We start from the raw sequence: 16303 nt of genomic DNA, 5'->3' as shown, positions 1-16303 counted from the left end.
TTTTTTTTATTGCTTAGATGGCTGGACGAGCTCACAGCCCACTTGGTGTTAAGTGGTTACTGAAGCCCATAGAACACGAGTTACTGGTACCCATAGACATATTCAACGTAAATGCGCCACCACCCTTGAGATATAAGTTCTAAAGTCTCAAGTATAGTTATAACGTCTGCCCCACCCTTCAAACCGAAACGCATCACTGCTTTACGGCAGAAATAGTCAGGGTGATGGTACCTACCCGCGCGGACTCACAAAGACGTCCTTCCACCAGTAATTACGCAAATTATAATTTTGCAGGTTTGATTTTTATTACACGATGTTATTCCTTCACCTTGGAAGTCGATCGTGAACATTTGTTGAGTACGTATTTCATTATAAAATTGGTACTTGCCAGCGGGAGTCGAACACCGGTGCATCGCTAGATACGAATGCATCGGACGTCTTATCCTTTAGGCGATTTCAAGCCTTCGTGGTAGTGTTACGAGCTTCATCGGAGATATCATTCGATCTCCCAGACGTGAATTAAAGAAGCAAATAATTTTGGATCGCGTAGAAGGCGAGTGCGTACGAGCAGAACAAATCAAATCAAATCAAAAAAATATATTGGCTGATGTCAAGCATTTGCCGGCCCTCATAGATATCCGGTTTTGGTTTTACTGCCCATCTAGAGACACTAGACAAATTCCCATTAGGGATGTCGCAGATGGGGAAATCTTGATATTGCGAATAATTTTAATCATCATTTGTGGATGCAGATACAAAAGATTGATCCTAAAATGACTAGCTTGCTTACATTTTGCGATGGACCCTCAAATACTTTGATATAACCAACACCAAACTGAAATCCCTGTGATTGCTTATGGCTCAGATAAGTAATGTCGTGATAGGTCCACCTACACGCACTGGCTCACTGGAAATTGACGATGGGATAGGTACAGATGGTTAAAGGGGTATCAGTGATATTAGCTTTACGAAAAAAAAGGTCGAATCTTAAAGTGGAACGGACTTATTAGTAAGATACTTCGAAATTATTACCAACGGGCACTATAAGTTCGGTTGTCAAATATGTATTGATATTCGTGAATTTAATTTGTAAATTGTTTGCTAATAGTTAACTATAATGACACTTTGGACTAATACGCATAATTAGATTATCCGCCATAAAGCAAAAAAAATATTGCGGAACATTTATTTCTCGCGTGTGCTTAGTGCGAGTTTTTTAACGTTCTCGATAGCGTAAAAGTTAGCTCATATTTGTACGGAATGGGATCGTTTGCCTATGTTTGCCGTTAGGGGCGCTGTTCCAATTGCATACAAAATTGGCTTAACTTTTACGCTATCGAGAACGTTAAAAAACTCGTACTAAGAAAACTGTTCAGCTCTTGAGGACTCCGGCCCGGATATCGGCTAGCTGGACAGTTGCTATCAATTAATTTTATAATCTATGGTTGCTATTCGCACTGCGTTTCAATATGTCGCTGCCCGCAATTGATTGAACAAGCTTCGTTGCAATTTTAAACATTCAATAATTATTCAAGAAACGAATTTGATGCGATTCGACACGTAGTTCATGTAACTTACAAAAATCACCACAAAATCACCATAATGCAAACACAAATTCGACAATAAAACCCAGTTAGTTACATTACCTATGGACCTGGCGAAAGGGAAATGGGGAGGGTTTCACATTCCAGCGAGGTCCAGAGATATTGTAACCGAGCTATACTTTTAATATTTTATTATTATTAACCAAGGTAATTTTTCATGGTTTTAGTTCAGATTCATAACCAAGACCAGTACAGGTAAGATATTAATAGCAAGAGAAAGTAAAACACCCTTTTCATAGTATGTTACGCTTTAAATTTTAATATAGTTCTGACATCGAATACAGACAGTATACACATATTGATCTTCTTATTCAAAACATTAATAATGTACATGTTACACCTACATGTAAAATAGCCATAGTGGAACTAACGCACATACACAGAGATACGGAGTGATTAAATAAAATACAATCCAGATATTCTACACAAGTAAAATAAAAAGTTGGATTAAGATATTATAATTCACATCAATTGCTAAAATCATTATAAGGATCTTGATTCCATATAAAATGTTAAACGCAATGCGTATTAATTAATTCACATTATTTTATTTTTCTTACATTTCATAATTGAATAGGTTCGGATCGAATCAACACAAATGCAAAATATATCGTTGAATAAATTAGTCGACCATATTAATAAAATGAAGATCATAGGAACTTATGAATATTGCATTAATGTAGACAATCTGAAACATTATTAATATTATCAAGTATGTACATATTTGTATTGGCGACAGAAAAACACTAAAATTAACATTAAAAACTATGATCGACTAATATATCGAACTTTTAATTGATTGTAAACAAATTGTAAAATTAAAAATCTAGTTTTCTTAATATCGTTGTAAATTCATACAGCTAACTATATTTTAATACATGTCATAAATATTAAATATCACATAAAGCTAATGTCAGTTCAGTCATAATTACCAACTACTTAAACCATTACAAATTGGTGGGTTTATGTATAGAGACAGAATAACTAAGAAATACATAGTACAGGGTATAAGAGTATTTTAAAAATAATTATCATTGCTAAATAAGTAAAATAAAATGAAGTGTGTCTTTGTTGTAAAAGCCTAGTTTAAATTAGACAAAGTAGTTACTGAAGCCTATAGACATAACAGCATGAATGTCGCAAGACATGTTGAGATATTATCATCGATGCCTTAATGATATAAAATTAGACGCATCAAACTCAAAAACAAGGTTCCTTCACACCAAAAATGGACAACGACGTCGGTCCTGTCACTTAAAATCCAATTCTCAAAATAAAATATTATTACCACAGACCGATGGAGAAGTTGGATAGCTTTATAAACCGCGCCAATGAAGAACCGAATCTAAAATGGCGGCGGCGATCATGCGCTCTCACTCTTAAACTATTGCTGTCTATAGTCGCACACGGCGCGTACTGCATGCAAAAAAAAAATAGTTCTGACTTTGTTGAGTTCGAGTTTTTTCGCTTTCGAGTTGTGCGTCTTAGATTGGCAGCAAGTGTCTACGCAAGTTGAATTCCAGATGAGACACCTCCCCTTCTGCCAGGGCATAAAGTAAAGTAAAGTACATTCTCATTATTTTTTTACAATAAACAAATTTTTCCTTCTATCTTTTTTTTTATTTGTTGACCCTACCATCTGTCACTGCAGGTACATACACGCCATTTTCGATTCGTTTCTTTATTGGCGCGGCTTATATCTATGCAAGACCTTAATTACTTCTTTGTACATTTTGTCTCTATACACCGTTGTGCTCTACACACGAGCTGATTAAAGATCACACCAGTTCTAGCGGCGCTCACATTACACTATATTTCCAGTTTAAGCCAGATACACAAAAAAAAAAAAAATTAATGTGCCTTCTTGGCGTTATGGAACATAGCAATAATGCGTAGTATATGAGCCACAATAAAACACTTAAATTATTTACTATTCAGGAAATGAATCAAATACTAGAAACTAATAGTGAAGTTATCATAATGTTATACGGGTAAAATTAATTTCATTAAAACGAAGCAACACTCACATGTGATTTAAAAACAATACAGGCTTCCAATCAAATGCCATAAATGATAAAACAGCGAGGTAGATTGAATTGTTTGTTCGCACAACAAATTAGGAATGATACGCTCTCCGCGTCAAATACACACACACATGAACCTTATCACTAATAACACTTCAATTGAACAACATTTAAATACATTTATTGAACAGGTAAGGTTATGCAGAAAATGTTTTTACTACTGTTACTTTAAAAACCATAGGTGCCTATGACTGTTTTAAGCTGCTTTAAACGCAACAGGAAGCTAAATTTATTTAAGATTCATAAAAGATTTGTTCCTCGTAACGGCAGATAAATATCTTGCTGTTAGCAAATAATTTTCAGTCACTACATAAATTACGTACGTTTAGATTAAAGCTTACAAACTAACAAATTCGTAAATAATTTTGCAGGGCAAAATTAAATATAAGGATTATCGAGACTTTTTATCATCTATGTACTAATATCACTAGAAAATATGACTTTTTTTTCTTACATAATGTCCAAAAAGTTATACGTTTCCCTTCGTACAATAACGTCAAAGAAACGATGGATACACTGCGTAACCATCAGACAGATACATGATTTAGAATAATAGTAATAATAAGCTCCCTAACAAAAGCTTTTAAGAAACGTCGCATTCATACTCCAACACAGTCTTGTGATAAAACAGAAGATATCTGAAAAAAGAAAAAAAAAACTTTACTCACACTACATCTCCTACACTCTCAGTACATGAGTCCGCATGGGTAGGTATCACCACCCCGCTTATTTCTGCCGTGAAGCAGTAATGCGTTTCGGTCTGAAGGGTAAGGCAGCTGTTGTAACTATACTGAGACCTTAGAAGTGACATCTCAAGGTGGGTGGCGCATTTACGTTGTAAATGTCTATGGGCTCCAGTAACCACTCAACACCAGGTGGGCTGTGAGCTCGTCCACCCATTTAAGCAATAAAAAAAAAACTCAAATTGTACTCTTGTAAAATTTCAAGTAATAACACACTCACCCTTCGCTATCTAAAACCTCTCGAAGTGACGCCCTAGTAATCATGTGGTCGTCGCATTTGAACCAGCTTCCTTTCATTTGCCTGACGTATGCGGTGTAGTGCCCTGCGTCCAGCGAACCCAAGTGATTGACCACCGCGAACAGAGAGTAGCGGTTGTCCTCGAACATTCCTTCCGGGGTGTTATTGTTCTCGGCCGCGCCCACGTCGACGGCACGACGATGCGACGACATAAACGGAGTCATGTCTAACTCAGCCGGGAACGATACGAAGGCGGATATCTTCCGATCGATCTGAGACGAATGCTCGAAACGTTTGAGGTGGAAGCTCGCTACGATCGGCAAAGTCTCTAAAGTCAGCTGCTTGGTGGATTCACGGTAGGCGCGACAGTTGGAGCATTTTATTTTCGCCGCCGAGCCCAGGTGTTCGGCTCTGGTGAAACGTTCCAAGCAAGCTTGCAGGGAACCCGGCCCGGCCACGTCAAGACTGATGTCCCAGAACGGATCGATGGTAGTGGAGACTCCAGAGCAGGAGGTGCACACGACGTCGCTTTGTAATCCGCCGGTGAATATCTGATCGATAATGCAATTACAACGCCCATTTTCCTTTTTTTCTGTATCTTCTACTCCATTCATGCAATGTCTGTAAATTTACAAGGAATATGTCAAGAACTAAAGTGTTTTAATGAGTTTAGCTTATGTCTGCAATTTCAGACTCACCTATGCAGCACATCAAGAGTGGCAATGAAGAATTCATGAGCATCCTGTTGTTCATATCCAGCCAAGTGACGGGCGTGAGTCCATATTAAGTGTAATAGACGATGCAAAGTCAGCGGTGTTTTTGCTCCAGAGTAAAACTCCTAGAAAACATAGTCATCTACATCTGTACGAATAAATTAAATAAACTATAATTATGTCTGTGATATCGAATCAAAATTGTTTGTTCAGACTCATTAAATATTTATATTGAAGTCAGTGCATTTTTTTGGATGTTCATCCTTAATATTTGCAGATGATTTATCTGTTTGACATGAAACTTGTTACTTAAAAGTAGGTTATGTCAGGAATTTCAACAAATGAGTACTATATTTTGTGGATTTAACAATGCTAACAGAAGTATTTGATTGAGTTTTATTGAAACATAATATTATGCTAAAATTGTTGTGTACTTGTTTGTCTGTATGTGTAGACAAGAACACATTATATAAATTACAAATACAAGACAGAAGAAAAATAGACCACTACCTCCTTATTAGTGAAAATGAAATGATATATTTCTCTGTACTACTGCCCTACATTGGTAATAATGTAATTTAGAGGATCACCAAAACAAATATTACCTGAAATAGTTTGGAAACTTCACACACCAAGCATTTGCTAGAACTTTGCGACTTACATTTGTGTTTTTCTGCTAAGAAATAATCTCTCAGGAGTGGAGTGTGAATTAGTGTCTGAAACATGAAACTTTTATTAATTATATGTGTTATAATAGATTCAAATCACTGACAAATTATAATCACTTTCACTTGATGAGAAATTAATGATTTAAGTTTGTTAATACCTAACACTCAGAGAACCATTTTATGTTTACTGTCTTGGTCTGTCTTTGTTTGTTTGTTCACACAAATTTTGTTTTTAAGCCAACTTGTCAATGAAGGAGAGACCTGAAACTTGAAGCTTGTTGCTGAGAATATAAGCCGTTTCGTAAGTCGTGAGTTTATAAGTCGTCGTGGTCTAAAGGATAAGACGTCCTTCGTCGGCATTTGTATCTAGGGATGCACTGGTGTTCGAATCTCGCAGGCGGATACCAATTTTTCTGATTTCTGAATTTTTCTGAAGTACGTATTTCTACTTAACCAGTGTTCACGATTGACTTCCACAGTGAGAGAATAACATTGTGTAATAAAAATGACACCCGCAAAATTATAATATGGGTAATTCTGGTGGTAGGACCTCTTGTGAGTCCGCGCGGGTAGGTACCACTAACACGCCTATTTCTGCCGTGAAGCAATAAAGCGTTTCGGTTTGAAGGGTGGGGCAGCCGTTGTAACTATACTGAACTTATATCTCAAGATGGGCAGCAGCATTTACGTTGTATATGTCTATGGCCTCCAGCAACTACTTAACACCATGTGGGCTGTGACCTCGTCCCCCCATCTAAACAATAAAAAAAAGGCAGATTAACTTGCAGTCTTGTGTTTGTCTGCTTTTTCAAGATTTTAAATGAAAAACAGCTTGTTCAATTGATTTTAAAGTGTTGTCTAGATGAACAACATACCTAAAACTTAAACTTACTTGAAATGTATCTCAGAACTGAATAGTAGAAATATTATATAAAATGTGTGAAAAATACTTGTATAAACTTTTAATTTACTTAGGTAAATAATAAATAAAGAGATAACACATAATTTTATTTCATGGATTACACTTTTAAACCATCTAAAATAAGTTACCTGAACAATGCAGTTCATGAAGCATGTTGATCCTAGGTTCTGTAAGCCCCGTAAACCTATTGTAGTATGAGGACTGATAAGGCGCCGTTTACGTAGGCGACGAAGAGCCATTGCTTCATTATGGTTTGGTAACCATGGCATAAAAGGTATGCTTATACCAAGGGACCTGCACCAAAATGTAAACGTTTTACAAATCACAGTTGAGGTAGTAACGTATAGTATTAGTACAGAATGTGGTACAGTTCGATTGAAAAACAATACAATTTAAGATTTACATATATCTTTGTCAATATATATATCTATTTATCATTAAAATGATCAATTTCTTTTGTAGTTGTATATTATGTTTGGTGAAATAAATAAAAATCTAAATCTAAAAATCTAAATTCCTTGCTGTTGTACAATTAGGTAAATTATATTTGTTTAATAAAAGATGCATACTTAGCCTCCTTTGCCTTATGTATTGCAGCGATCTCAGTAAGCTCCCTATCATAAATGTAGTCTTGGCATTGAGCACAGAAGACATTTCCATAGCTAAGGTCAACATACAGGAAGTGTTTCTTAGATTTGGAGTGTTCTTGAATATGACCAGCATAGCATGCAAAGTAGATACAGTGGAGACATGAATGCATACGAGGTCCAGGCTGGCCACAAGCAAAGCAGAGACAGGATGTTGCCTGAAACATCAATCATTCAATGTTGTGTGCAATTGTTACTAACAATTAGTTTAATTTAAATGGCATTGTTACTTAAATTGTTATTAGTACAAGAATTGTAATTATAGAAACTTCTGAAAAAGCAAATCGTTTTTTAATCTTTTTATTTTTTTTTACTACCTAAGCTGATGGTCTAGTCTCTAGAGAGACCATGTCAGCGTCGCCGGGCTAATCACGAGTCGTGTGTATTTTATAGTATTTATATGAAAGCTACGCTAAGCTATCACGAATAAAGACCACGCGTTTTATAAATTCCTCCCCTTATGTGTAAATTTCTAATAACAGAACACAATTCTGTGCTGTTTAGTTAAATTTACCATTGAAACACATAAATGGATGACAAAGAAATCATATTTGTAGTTAATATCAATGTTGCTGAAGTAAAATCAATAATGTGCAACGCTCAAGATTGAACGGCGCATCGTAATTGCGACTAAACGCAAACAGCTGTTTCGAGGTCAAAGATCACTAATCAGCTGATTACAGATTTTAGCACAAAAATATCTCACATAATTTCATACTAGTTTAATAAAACAATCCTTATTTTTCTCATTTTTCTTTACTTTTCATAAACAAATCAAACAGTTTTATTGGAACAATTTGCAGCGCAGAAACATTTTTGTACAGGTCTTTCGCATTTTTTTAAATATAGCTTTTCTTTTAAAAGAAGTATCTTACCTTGTATCTCCGTGCTTCATACGACGTACAGGAAACAAAAAATGCATGTACGATTTTATATGGGTTAGTGCCTTTAGCAGCCTTAAAATTATTTAGGTGTATGCAACCATTGTCATTCATTATTTTGGCTTGTAAATTCACCGGTTACAAAGATATCTCGCTGACAGAAATTAGAATGAAAGCATAATAAGATAATGACGGTCGGTAACCAAAATAAAAATAACAAAACACTAATACTGAAAACAAGCAATTAAATGAAAATTTAAAATTCTGAACCAAGAAATCGAATCTGACTGCTGATCGGTATATCAGGAGGTATATTATCTATGCTGCTGAAGCTGACTTGAATGAAATTATTTGACTCTAAGCTGTGAACGGGGCGCGGGGTGTGTGTGTGTTTTCTTTTAAGGGATTTTATGACCTGGTAACTAAGACCTTTAAGTCATGTCTTATTTTAATTTATATTCTTATTTTTTTGAAAAATGATATTATGGAGTGAAATGAAATGAAGATGATTAATTTGAGACATTAATCAGCTGGGATGAAATAAAATGAAATGAGATGATATGAGATGAAACATAATCTCAGTACTCTCAGTAAAATGGTGGTCATTTACTGAGATTTTTTCAGGGGGCTTTTTGGAGGATCCCGAGAAGCTACGTCCAGCGGCTTTATTTAATTTTCCCACATTTGTGCACTTTCACAGATATTAAACAGTTAATAAACCACAATTATTACACATTTAAACCTGAAGAAACACTAAATAAACAAAATAAAACAAATCACACAACTTCACTCCTCGCGTTCCCACCAAAAAGTCCGCGGGGTGTCGGTAAGGTGCTGCGTAGATTATAACGATTCAACGCACCGGACTATACATACATAGAGAAATTATTTTTTTTTAAGAGATTTTATGACCTGGTAACTGAGACCTTTAAGTCATGTCTTATTTTATTCTATATTCTTAATTTTATGAAAAATGATATTATGGAGTGAAATGAAATGAAAATGATTAATTTGTGACATTAATCAACTAGGATGAAATTAAATGAGATGATATGAGATGAAATCTAATCTCAGTAAAATGGTGGTCATTTACTAAGATTTTTCAGTGGACTTTTTGGAGGATCCCGAGAAGTTACGTCCAGCGGCTTTGTTTCATTTTCCCACATTTGTGCACCTTCACAGATATTAAACGGTTAATAAACCACCATTATTACACATTTAAACCCGAAGAAACACTAAATAGACAAAATAAAACAAATCACACAACTTCACTCCTCGCGTTCCCGCCAAAAAGTCCATAGAGAAATTACATTTGTTCTAACCATAGATTATACACTTAATATATTCGAGTTCTAACCATGGAGTTCTATCCTCTATAAGTTTCTGGCTGGATCTTCTCAGTGGGTCACGATTCCAATCCTTTGGTAGATTCTGCGAAGCACTACTCTTGCTAGGGCTCTTGTTAGCAAATTCTCTCAGGTTGAGCCCGTGAGCTCCAACCATTCGGGCGTAGCTGGAATAGCCTCTTAGGTAGGGAAAAAAAATCCATGGCTCTAACATGCAATAGGGAGTTCAACTCAGCTCAAAAAAAGAAATCTGTACATCACATGCAAAAGATTGACAGATTTTCTTTATTGCGTAGATGAATTTATGAGTGTTAATAACGCGGATTTCTCATCTTGCGATTTGGGGTCAATATTTTAATTGTATTAAACAACGCCTGTAAACCCTTCAGACCCGAACGCATAGCTCCTTTGATTTAAGCTGGGTGGATGGTCATAATATAACACTAATAAATACAAATGTTTTATACTTAGATAACGCTGCTTGTTTAATGTAAATGGTGAATCACATAGCAGCTTTTTACGAGATAAAAGGAATAATAAAGGAACCCAAAGACAGCTTAACTGGCCAAATTATCATATTTTAAGCATGAACAGGGTGGCCATTGCTATAAAAGTGAAACTAAAATATTCTAGTTCGCTTGTGGAAGCGAGACTAACTTTTCGATAGAGTAGACATTTCTTTGGGTACTTAAGTGCTGTTTCAAGCATAAGTGTATAATCTATATTTCAAGCTATTTGTTGAAATGTTGTAAATAAATATGGCCGCGAGTCATTCAATAATGATGTAAACTTTTGTTTACTGTTTTTAAATTATTTTGAGAAATGATAAGTGATTTTGAAAATCTATCCCTTAGTGGAAGCAATGGTCCCAATAATCATACTGATCCATTTACTCATACGGGTGAGTGTCATGGTAATTTAATTTGTGGACGTGAAGATGTTTTGCTACTATAATGACCTCAATGGCCACTATTATGTGCCATGGATTAATATGGTCATCATACCGTTATTTTCAGAGCTGACAGCTGAACAGCAGAAGACTTTGATTGATATACGACGTAGGAAAACAGAGTTACTGCTAGAAATACAGGTCGGTACAATTTGCTAATCTAATCAATCATGTTCTTGAGTTAGCTTCACCTGTTATCTCGCAATTACCTTACGTTAACGCGGTAAACAGTTCTGTCCTTGTACACGTATAAAACTTGCTTCATACCGGTTTTCTATTGTACGTAATATTCTTATACCAAGTCTAGTTAATGCTACTAGGTGGAAATATTAGTATTTATGGAATTCAATCAAATGAGATACTTGTTTAATATAACATGGTTCTACATTACTTCTTTGTAATGTCTTATTGTAAAGAAATATTAGAAATATAGATATAGTTCACAGGATAAATTGAAAAAAGTAAATGAATTATCTATAAATACAAAAATTAAAGAAAAATCATCTTAAGTAAATAATGATAATATTGAGATCTCATATCAACAATTCATCAAATAAAACTAAGTACATAGCCACTGTCTCAAACTTGCAAACAAATGACAAGTATGCAAAATTCCATAATCTTTAATTTAATGTTATGAACGTTTTGTATGTGTTACAAACATTTTATATTTATCATTTATTTTCTTTATCAAATGAAGAAACAGACAAGTAGATATTATTTAAAAAAAATATGCAAAATTTAGGTTAGAAGATCTTTAATGAGGAGTAATAAGACACCCCTAAGACAGAAAATGATAAATATCATAAAAAAGTATACATATATCATTGCTTTACATCGGTATTTTCCAACATGGGGCCCACGTCCCCCAAGGATCAAATTGGTAATTAAGGGGGCAAATCACACTAAGTCAATATAGAAAATCTGTATTAAAATTATTTTGAATTAGAATTTCAGTTTTTTGTTGTATTTTTTTAAATATTATTTATTGTGTTCTGATAACAATTTCATAGTGATTTCTTCCTAAAACCTATGATTTATGTTTCTTAAGTGAACAAATCAATTTTTTTATGTTAAAAATTATATATGGGAGGCATAAAAATTTAAGAAATGTTACAGTGTGGCCTGGTACAAAAGAGGTTGGAAAACACTGCTCCAGATAGTATGAAGCATTTAGTAGTTCCCAGTTGAAATGAGAGATCCAAGTGTCATTATCATTACTTTTCTCATCCATTTAAAATATGTGTGATTTTTCATGAAAACAATTTTTTCAATTTTAAAGTCATAGAATATTATTGGGTAAAACTTTATTATTATTACTGGCTTGATATAATTACACCAAGTTATCTACAAATTAAGATCTCCAAGTTGTAGATACAAGTGGATGAAGTTAGAGGCCTTCAATAGAAATGCTTTTCTAGATTTTTTCACTCCTACTAGAGTTGTTCAGGCTAGAGACGTTTATGATTAAAAGAGACAAGAACAGCTGAGTCACTTAAATTAATAGATTAAGTGTTGTACATTGTCCTATGAAAAAAGCAGCTATTTTCGTACATTTTGTTATTATAATTTTTAATGAAAACAGAAATTTTACAAAAAAATATTGTACAAGATTCATTTTTTCTTTGCCTTTACATAATTTTTAAGTTATGCTACGTACCGTAATATTGAGCCGCGACAGCAAAATACGGCTCACGAGCCGTTATTTGGATGGCTTCGCAATAAACTGATTTTTATGTAACCAATCTCATCTCAACTTCAAAACTAATACTAATAAAAATCTGTTCAGACGAAATTTGTTAAAAAAACCGAAACTAATCTCCCTGCATGTTATGTCGATACCAGCTAGGTAATTTTTATCGGAAGCCTCGTTGCTAACAGTATAGTAAGCAGTTAATAGCATCAATTTGATATTGATACCTGTACCTTTTGCAATGAGCGTTCCGTTTTGAGTTATGATAAATTTATCAAGAATGTAAACATCAAAATGACTCAATGGATTGGATGAATTGGAGTTTTTTCCTACCTGTTCTAGTAGCCTCAAGGGGTTATTCTAGATTCACCGAACTAGTAGGTAACCTCGCGGGACTCAAACCTGAAGTTGTCGCTAACACGAACCCTAGCAGCGCCGTGCTTCGCAGAATCTGAGGATTGGCAATTTTTTTATATTCGATTTAAGGATAACTTGATGCAGAATGAGTCAAAAATTTGTAATATTATTATGCTTTTTTTTACTACCTAAGCTGATAGCCTTGAGAGGCTATGTCAGCGTAACCGGGCGAGTAGGTGAGCTCACGGGGCTCAAACCGGGAGTGATGCTAACACTGGCCCTAGCAAGAGCAATGCTTCGCAGATCTACCACCGTATCGTAAACGCGACCCACTGAGAAGATGTAATTGAAGTAACCAATAGTATTTATTTTTAATTTAAACTCGGTCATAATTAAGTTTATTTTCCAACATTAACTGGAATTAACCAATAAACATTTAAATGACAAATGTCATTTCGTTTAAACTATGATTAAATAATTTAGTTTATTTCGACATTAGGATTGCATTAACTATTATTTAAAATTCTCGTAATAAATATTAGCTAACGTATTCCGTGCAGAAAAATCCATTTACAAAAACGCAAATTATGCCAATTGCTAGCCTACTTATTTTGGTCGACTAGATAACCACCAGTTAACTATATATTTACTGTTTCTAGCTTGTGATCTAATTTGATGTTCCTCCCACTATCGGTGAAACTTTTATCTATCAATTCGTAACATGTGTGACTATAAAACTTACGAGTATATTAATTACATAATTTTGATTAGTCTATATCTCGTAATGCCAGCCTATATCGGTAACCACATGGGTTTGTGTTACTCATGGAATTTTTTTTTTTTTTTTTTTTTTTTTTTTTTTTTTTTTTTTTTTTTTTTTTTTTTTTTTTTTTTTTTTTTTTTTTTTTTTTTTTGTCAGGAGGAAATCGCCGGACTTCCGCCCTCCACTGGGGATAGAGGGCGGAGCATGTCAGAGTCGAACTGACTAAAACCTCCTGTCGCTCAACAACCAACGTCCAAACCTCGCATGAGACAGAACTCATGAAGAGGCAAAGGGGGGAAAGTGAAGCGTTTAGTGCGGAGCACATCTCTCCCATCACCCTCCCCCTCGGGACGCCGAACTGGCGGTCGTCGGCGCCACGACCACCAGCCCTCTCGGTCGGCAGGCTATCCGAAGCCCGCCTAGATGGCGCCGGTTAGAGTGAGCTATCCTACGGAATACCCCGCTGGACCAGAACCAGCGTGGGTCGAGGATAGCCGGCCTTCCATCCCCCGGATGCTCTTGCGTAAAACGCGTGCAGAGCAGCTTGCACGTCGTCTTCTTAGGCCCCCTCGCCGGTCCCCAGACCGACATGTGAGGGGGGACCCGAAACACTTAGAGGGCCAGGGCTTGGGCGAGATCCGCCTCCCTGGCCCCCGCTCGACGGCGGCGGGATTGTGCGTCTCTCACGCGCCCCGCCGCCTCCTTCTGCGAGATGGTGCACTCGCAGAAGTCGAGCATCGCCTTCCACGACTCGTCGTCGCCGAGCATCGATGCCACAACACTCGGCAACGACAAGTCGTTTCCTACTTTTGCGACGACCTAAATGACAGGCGCAGGACTTATTCTATTGGACGCATTGTATTTAAGTATATTTTTTTTGGTTTGATTCTATTCTCTACAAAGATTTGTAGAACCCATACATATTCACAGCACAATATTATACCCGATCCTGTGGACTGAATGGTAAACAGTCGACGTCGCCCTAAACACGTCATTACGGATCCTCCCGATCCATTAACGGTGCTTTAGGTACCTCAAGCACCGGTCACCGTCCTCGCCGAACCCATCGCTTGCGACAGAGGGCTCGACGAGTAAATTGAAAACTGAGTTTCTCGCCAGATCTTCTCAGTGTAGATTCTGCGAAGCACTGCTCTTTCTAGGGCCAGTGTTAGCATCACTCCCGGTTTGAGCCCCGTGAGCTCACCTACTCCCCCGGATACGCTGACATAGTCTCTCAAGGCTATCAGCTTAGGTAGGAAAAAAAAAGCATAATAATATTACAAACTTTTGACTCATTCTGCATTAACTTATCCCTAAATCGAATATAAAAAGAATTTCCAATCCTTTAATAAGTTGTTAAAATATTTTACATTTGTCCTGTTTAAAAATAGATACACTAAAGTAACATGCTAACTTTAGAACTACACAATCGGAATTTACCCACCCCCTTACATCTGACCCCTAAAATTCATTCAATATCATGCGGACTACACTGACGTAAGCCGTCAATGCTTGGGCTGGCTGGGCTTACTACGCTGCTAGCTTATTGTAGTATTATTCACTTACTCAGTGAGACACGGACCGCGCTCTGCGTGTGACGCATCGTCCGCTGTCGGTTTCATTTTATCAGTTCCTCTTACTAGTGCTGTGACAATAATAAAACCGGTTATCTAATAACACGGTTGTGTTCTTTTCTGCAAATTCCATTCATATTTCGTGGATAGTGCGTTGTTTACTCGTAAGTTTCGGTGTGCGAATACGAAGTGTAAATTTGCGATGACTGCGTTGCCGGTGACCGAGGGTCTTTTCTGTTTACGATGACCCGTATTGAAGTTTGAAATATTCCTTTCGCTCCAGTTACTTACCCTGAAACTATTAAATACGGGATGATAGAAAAACAAGGTTTCCTTAACCGTTTTTTTTTCTTTCTCATAAATAATAAGTGTAGCGAATGTATTGCATTAAGTAACCTTGATCGCAGATGTTACTTATTGAACAATTCTTAAATACCCTTCATAAATAAATCTGTGACCCAAAATATGTTAAAGTATTTTCGCCGCGTTTTTCAACAATTTTTGTAGATTCATATAGAGTTATTTTTATGAAGGATCATATTATGTTTTATTATAATTTTTCATACTTATTCTTAAGTGTAACATAATGTTAAATGTTATTGTTCATTTCTAACTTAGTTTAAACGGAAGCGTAGCGGCTGGAACACGAATATCTTGACGTTTAAAATCATCATCAGTCCACAGTCGCCATAATTTCTTCTTCTGACTTTCCCAATTTACGCTACAAATGATTTGTTAAGTAAAATTAATTTAATTCGCCGTCAATTTCATTGGGGTCATCAATAAAGTGAAAAAAGATTCATAATATAAATCACAGTAGAATAGGTTTTTTTTTGTATCAGTTGGGCAGTCTAGGTTCCGGTTAACCCGGTGGTTACAGGAGCACACAAATATCATCACATTAATGCTGGCGACATTATGATATCATATGAATTGGAACTCCAAAAAAAAAAGTAATACCACTGTCCCCATCCCATCCCTCAGGCCGGAACGCACGAATCCTTTGCGGCAGAATAAGTAGAATGGTAGATACCGCTCCCGCCCGCTGTACGTACAGTAGGTATATCGGAATGCCCACGGGAGATGGGGACAGGACAAGGTAACGTAGGAGAATAGCCCCT

The 16303-nt window shown here is 36.1% G+C and overlaps 2 protein-coding genes across 8 annotated transcripts in view; one reads left to right on the top strand and one right to left on the bottom strand.

Moving 5' to 3' along the window:
* Positions 1-1834: 1834 nt before the first annotated feature.
* LOC101739561 (ubiquitin carboxyl-terminal hydrolase nonstop) lies at positions 1835-9797 on the bottom strand. 3 transcript variants are annotated; one of them, XM_062673378.1, is made up of 8 exons: positions 9111-9774; positions 8495-8654; positions 7542-7777; positions 7101-7266; positions 5988-6098; positions 5368-5507; positions 4652-5290; positions 1835-4326 (listed from the first exon to the last, which is right to left on the bottom strand). In XM_062673378.1, the coding sequence occupies exons 2-8, from the start codon at positions 8612-8614 to the stop codon at positions 4272-4274; spliced, it is 1467 nt and encodes a 488-aa protein (XP_062529362.1). In that variant the 5' UTR covers positions 8615-8654; positions 9111-9774; the 3' UTR covers positions 1835-4271. The 3 variants fall into 3 exon arrangements, with proteins under 3 accessions (XP_062529362.1, XP_062529363.1, XP_004932485.1); XM_062673379.1 differs by having other exon boundaries at positions 9233-9774; XM_004932428.5 differs by having other exon boundaries at positions 8495-9797.
* A 191-nt stretch (positions 9798-9988) lies between these two features.
* The window catches only part of LOC101739334 (cytohesin-1), a 66833-nt gene continuing 60518 nt past the window's right edge, over positions 9989-16303 (top strand). For 3 of the 5 annotated variants that reach the window (XM_012695807.3, XM_062673382.1, XM_062673381.1), the window contains exon 1: positions 15162-15346. Coding sequence is in view for 1 of the 5 variants with exons in the window: in XM_004932427.5 (XP_004932484.2) it covers positions 10669-10747; positions 10863-10936 (153 nt within the window). In the remaining 4 variants the exon portion in view is untranslated. Of the gene's footprint in view, positions 10748-10862; positions 10937-15107; positions 15347-16303 lie in introns of those variants that run through there. The other 2 variants (XM_004932427.5, XM_004932426.4) reach the window with 2 other exon arrangements.

This window comes from Bombyx mori, chromosome 17 (genome assembly GCF_030269925.1).
Source record: "Bombyx mori chromosome 17, ASM3026992v2".
NCBI lineage: Eukaryota > Metazoa > Arthropoda > Insecta > Lepidoptera > Bombycidae > Bombyx > Bombyx mori.
The sequence above is the reverse complement of the archived record's forward strand: the minus strand, read 5'-3'. Positions and strand labels throughout refer to the sequence as shown.

Excerpts from the sequence above, each read along its gene's own strand:
- LOC101739561 (XM_004932428.5), bottom strand. The coding sequence starts at position 8,614 with ATGAATGACAATGGTTGCATACACCTAAATAATTTTAAGGCTGCTAAA. Across the intron at positions 6,099-7,100 it reads TCATGAACTGCATTGTTCAG|ACACTAATTCACACTCCACT; the intron begins GTAACTTATTTT and ends TTCATGTTTCAG. Across the intron at positions 5,508-5,987 it reads AAGTTTCCAAACTATTTCAG|GAGTTTTACTCTGGAGCAAA; the intron begins GTAATATTTGTT and ends TATGTTTTCTAG.